This window comes from Orycteropus afer, unplaced genomic scaffold, assembly GCF_000298275.1.
Source record: "Orycteropus afer afer isolate SDZICR_OR568_19922 unplaced genomic scaffold, OryAfe1.0 scaffold00215, whole genome shotgun sequence".
Lineage (NCBI taxonomy): Eukaryota > Metazoa > Chordata > Mammalia > Tubulidentata > Orycteropodidae > Orycteropus > Orycteropus afer.
Genome location: NW_006921802.1, coordinates 1661934 through 1666519, shown reverse-complemented (window position 1 = coordinate 1666519; position 4586 = coordinate 1661934). Strand labels below are relative to the sequence as shown.

The 4586-nt window shown below is 36.5% G+C and overlaps 1 protein-coding gene across 1 annotated transcript in view; it reads right to left on the bottom strand.

The window, feature by feature from the left end:
- TLR3 (toll like receptor 3) overlaps nt 1-3770 on the bottom strand; it is a 10853-nt gene extending 7083 nt beyond the window's left edge. Inside the window, exons 1-2 of the mRNA XM_007948388.2 lie at nt 3324-3770; nt 874-1065 (exon numbers count right to left, since the gene is read on the bottom strand). Of these exons, the coding sequence (XP_007946579.1) occupies nt 874-1065; nt 3324-3770 (639 nt within the window). The remainder of the gene's footprint in view (nt 1-873; nt 1066-3323) is intronic.
- Nucleotides 3771-4586: the final 816 nt, after the last annotated feature.

The window sequence follows — 4586 nt, the reverse complement described above, 5'->3', positions numbered from 1 at the left end:
GATAATGTTCTTGATATCTTCCCACAATTCTTCCAGTTTTTGGCTGTTGGTGTTCAATGCATCAAATCTATTCTTTAGATGATCTCTAAATTCAGGAGAGATATATTCAAGATCATATTTTGGCTCTCTTGGACTTGTTTTAATTGTCTTTAACTTCAAGTTGAACTTGCATATGAATAGTTATGGTCTGTTCCACAATCAGCTCCTGACCTGGTTTTGGCTGAAGAGATTGAGCTTTTCCCTCTCCTCACCTGGATCCCTGTGGCTGACTGCTCCTCTATCCTGGTTCCTGGGCTTTTTAACCCTCTTTCTCCCACTCTCCCACCCTGCTGCTTTGGGCATGCCTGGGTTCCTTCTCCTCATCTGGATCCTTGCGGCTGACTACTATTATGTGATAGAAACAAACAAAAAAATCAAACACACTGCCATTGTATTGATTCCAATTCATACTGACCCTACAGGATAGAGTAGAACTGTCCCATAGAGTTTCCAAGGCTGTAAATCTTTGTAGAAGTAGACTTTCTCCTCTGCAGCAGATGGTGGGTTTGAACAACCAACCTTTTAATCAGCAGCTGAGTACTTTAATCACTGTGGCACCAGGACATGTGACAGAAAGGGGATTTTAATCCAGTTCTGTATTAAAGCAGAGCTCTGGCTTCTATATGCCACCATCACTCTCTTTGCTGTGAGGATTGTGCCACTGGCCCCAAACAGTAAGGGTAAAGGACAAATAGACTTGACAAAGTTTATTGCTCCTTCCTCTGAGATCTTTGCATTTCCATCATTGTGATAGATAGGGATTCACCACACTTAAAGGTAGTACACACAGACACACACAGACACAGATATACATATTGTTACCTCACTTCTTACCTCATTAATTTGATTTGATGACAAATCTAGTTTTTTTAAAGAAGAATTGCCAAGGAAATCAAGTTCTTCATGTCTCAATGAATTAATTTTATTATTTGACAATAAAAGCTCTTGAAGGTTTTCCAATTGGAGCTCAGTTCCTAATTTTGTAGATGATAAACCATTATGAGCTAGATCTAACTTGACTAAGTTCTGAGGGAAAAAAATATGTATGTAAGTTAGTTACTTGACATAAAAAATAGTTTTAGTAAATATACATATATCTTAAAAATATCCATTATTATGTATAAAACTAACAGCAGGAATAACAAACAGTCTTTGTCATGAGAACAATACCATCCTGACAAGAACTTAGTTTCTTTAAAAATAAAAGCATTCAATCTCAGTAAACATTTGTTTATAATGTTGGGGATATCCATGTGGCTTATCAAATATAGGTCACCCATTGTTCTTGAAGCAAGAAACAAATAAAGTACAGGGAAAAATAATTCTTTTTTTTTTTTTTCTTTCTGAAGGGCAGCTAGGGGCCATAGTTTCAGTGGTTCCATCAGTCTCTATCAGACCAGCAAATCTGGTCCTTTTTTTTTTTTTTAAGATTTTGAGTTTTGTTCCACATTGTTCTTCCATTTTATCCAGGATCTCCTACAGAGATCCCCCTTTGAGTGGTTGACACTAGTTCTAGTGGTCTCATAGTCATATAGGCTGAGGATCATATTGTGTACCAGTCGCTTGGACTAATTGTTTCCATGAATCTTTGGTTTTCTTCATTCTTCTTTGCTCTGGATGGGAAGAGGCCCATCATTGCTTCTAAATGACCACCTACAAGCTTGTAAGATGCCAGTCCCTACTCGCTAAAGTAAGATGTGGAACAATGTTTTGTGTAATGTGTTATGCCAATTGAGCATGATGTCCCCTGTGACTACGGTCCCAAGCCCATAAGTCCAACTACTCGCTCCCTCTGGGTGGCTGGCTGTGACCAAGAAATGACTACAGTCTTGTCCATTGTCAGCACTACTGTATACCTGGAAAGTCTTACAGAATAAAGCAATACACTCATAGAAATGTTGTCTGCCAACCCTATACATTGTCTTGGGCACACTCTCCCCTGCATAGACATACCTAATAGTTCAGCCTGTCCACCCATCTATCCACCCATATATCCATGTTTGCATTCACTGACAACCCAGTACTGTATGTCCAAAAGGGTTCATCTTTGTTGCCTGTATCTCCCATGCAGCTCTGTCTTCCTCTTCCTCAATGCCACCATGTTGATCACTCACATTTGGTACGTTGCCCTTCTCTTCATCCAAATCAATACTTATCTCTACTTATCTAACAGTGTTCCCTCCGCTCCCCTCCCATACATTTTTCATGGATTTAAAATTCCAGTAAAACAGCTGAAAAGGACAGATGGTAGTCATTGGAAAAGCAATATTGAGGACAGTTTAAACAAGAGCAGCCCTCTTGGCAGAGTGATAAAAGCCCTTGACTGCTAACCAGGTTAATGATTCAACCCCACTAGCCCTTCTGTGGGAAAAAGATAAGACAATTTGCTTCCATAAAGATTAACTCCCCTCCAAAAAAAAAACCAAACTCACTGCCATCAAGTAGATTCCAACTCATAATGACCCCATAGGACAGTGCAGAATTCACCAATAGTGTTTCCAAGGCTGTATATCTGTATAGCAGATTGCCACATCTTGCTCCCACAAAGGAAATACCAAGAACCCAAAACCCCGGCTGGTGGTTTTGAACTGTCAGCTTCCAGTTAGCAGTCAAATGGGACTAGTGAGTTCAAAACACCAACCTTTTTGTTAGTAACCATGCTTTAACAACTATGTCATGGTTTTTTAAGCCAAGAGAAAGTGACTTTGAGTTGAATAATTTATCATTGTGTCAATTTGCTAACTTTATTTGAAGTTAGTATGTAGAAGTTACTAGCATGTTTTTTTTTTCTCTGCTTTGCTTTAGTTCTAAATCAGCAGCATTGAGAGGTTTTTTTTTTTTTTTTTTTCATTTCCTCATGGGATATTCTTATGATAGTAGCCTCTATCTCTTGTCTCTCAGTTCTGTTTCTAATGGTGGGAAATTTAAGAAGTGGATTCCTTTAAAATTAAGGTTAAAACTGATTTAGACTGCATTTTCTCTTTTGCAAACATATTCAGTCATAGTAGCATTATGTGTGTGTATGCATGTGTGTTTCATTGGGGTGGATTAGATTTCTTATTTTTCACCTTGATATTTTGGTATTAAGTCTAAGAATAGATAAATGACTAGAAAACTACTTAGCATTGGCTAACATATCTTTCTTTACTAGGGAGGATTAGATTTCTTATTCTTCATTTTCATATATAGATATTAAGCTGAGGGTAGATAAGTTTCTTTAAAATTTAACATTTGTTAACATGTAGTTTTCATTTTGTATCTTGAAATGTACACTTTCGCCTTACCTTTAAATTTTTTAAGGGATTATCTTGAATTTTCTGGATTGAGTTGGACATTAAATGAAGTTCAGTCAAATTTATGCAGAAGATAAACGTTTTGTCAGAAAGTTGAGATAGCTCATTGTGTTGGAGGTTCAATACTTTCAACAAAGGAAGTTTTTGGCAGAGTCCTGGCTCCAGTTTTGAAATGGTGTTAAATCCTCCATCCAAGATAATAAGTTGGCTGTATCTTGTAAAATTGTCAGGTGGTAATCTCCTGAGTTGATTATGGGTAAGGTTCAACACTGTTATGTTTGCTGGGAGGTCATCTGGTACTTGAGTCAATTTCATATGACTGCAATCAGCTACTTCATGTCTAACAGCACATTTGTTGGCAGAGGCTGTACACAACATCCAAAAGGACATCGTCAGTCCCCAAAAGAAGTAGTTTTGATAAGGCAAAGCCGGTATCATATTTTTCCCTATAATTAAAACATAAAAAGAAAATAATGAGCATCCTTAATAACATATGCTTTTATAACGCCTATATTTCTTATTAAAAATACTTAATATATGATTGGTGTATACGCCCTTCCTCATAATTTTTATATTATAAAAATACTTTATCACATTGAAATAATTCAAATAGTATGGAAGAGTGGAAATTAAATATGCAAACTCCTCCCTCAATCTTTACTTTCCCCTCAGTTGTAATCTCCCAAAGTAACCTCTTTTGACACTTTCTATTTTTCTCATGATCACTTTCATAATCTGAAACAATCTGCTTGTACTTATATTTCCTCATATACTGATTTTAATAATTATCTTCCCGGTATAAAGATAAGTAACTTCATCATACTATTCCTTTGTCTTCGTCCCAACTTTTCTTTAGTTATCTTTAATTTTAATGAATCTATTATTACATCTATAGTTTTAAAGACTACACCTAAACTTCTGTTTCTTAGTCGACCAACTTTAGACAGAATCTCTTGATGCCTCACTTCATGATACAGAAAACGCACACCCTTGCATTTCCCTCCACACTTCTTTCTTCCTTACAAGTTTCAAAGCATGTCAGCTTTGACACTGCATGCCATTGTCAAGATTTAAAATGCTAGAGTTGTCTAGAAACTTTGATTAAGTCTCACATGCCTGATCTAGATTCATTTGATTTGGAAAATCTTAAATCAGTAAATAGGATTTACAATTTTATGATTATATACAAATCTAATACAGAATCAGCAAGAGAGGCATAGTGATTAAGAGAACACAGAGCCTGCATTTTGATCC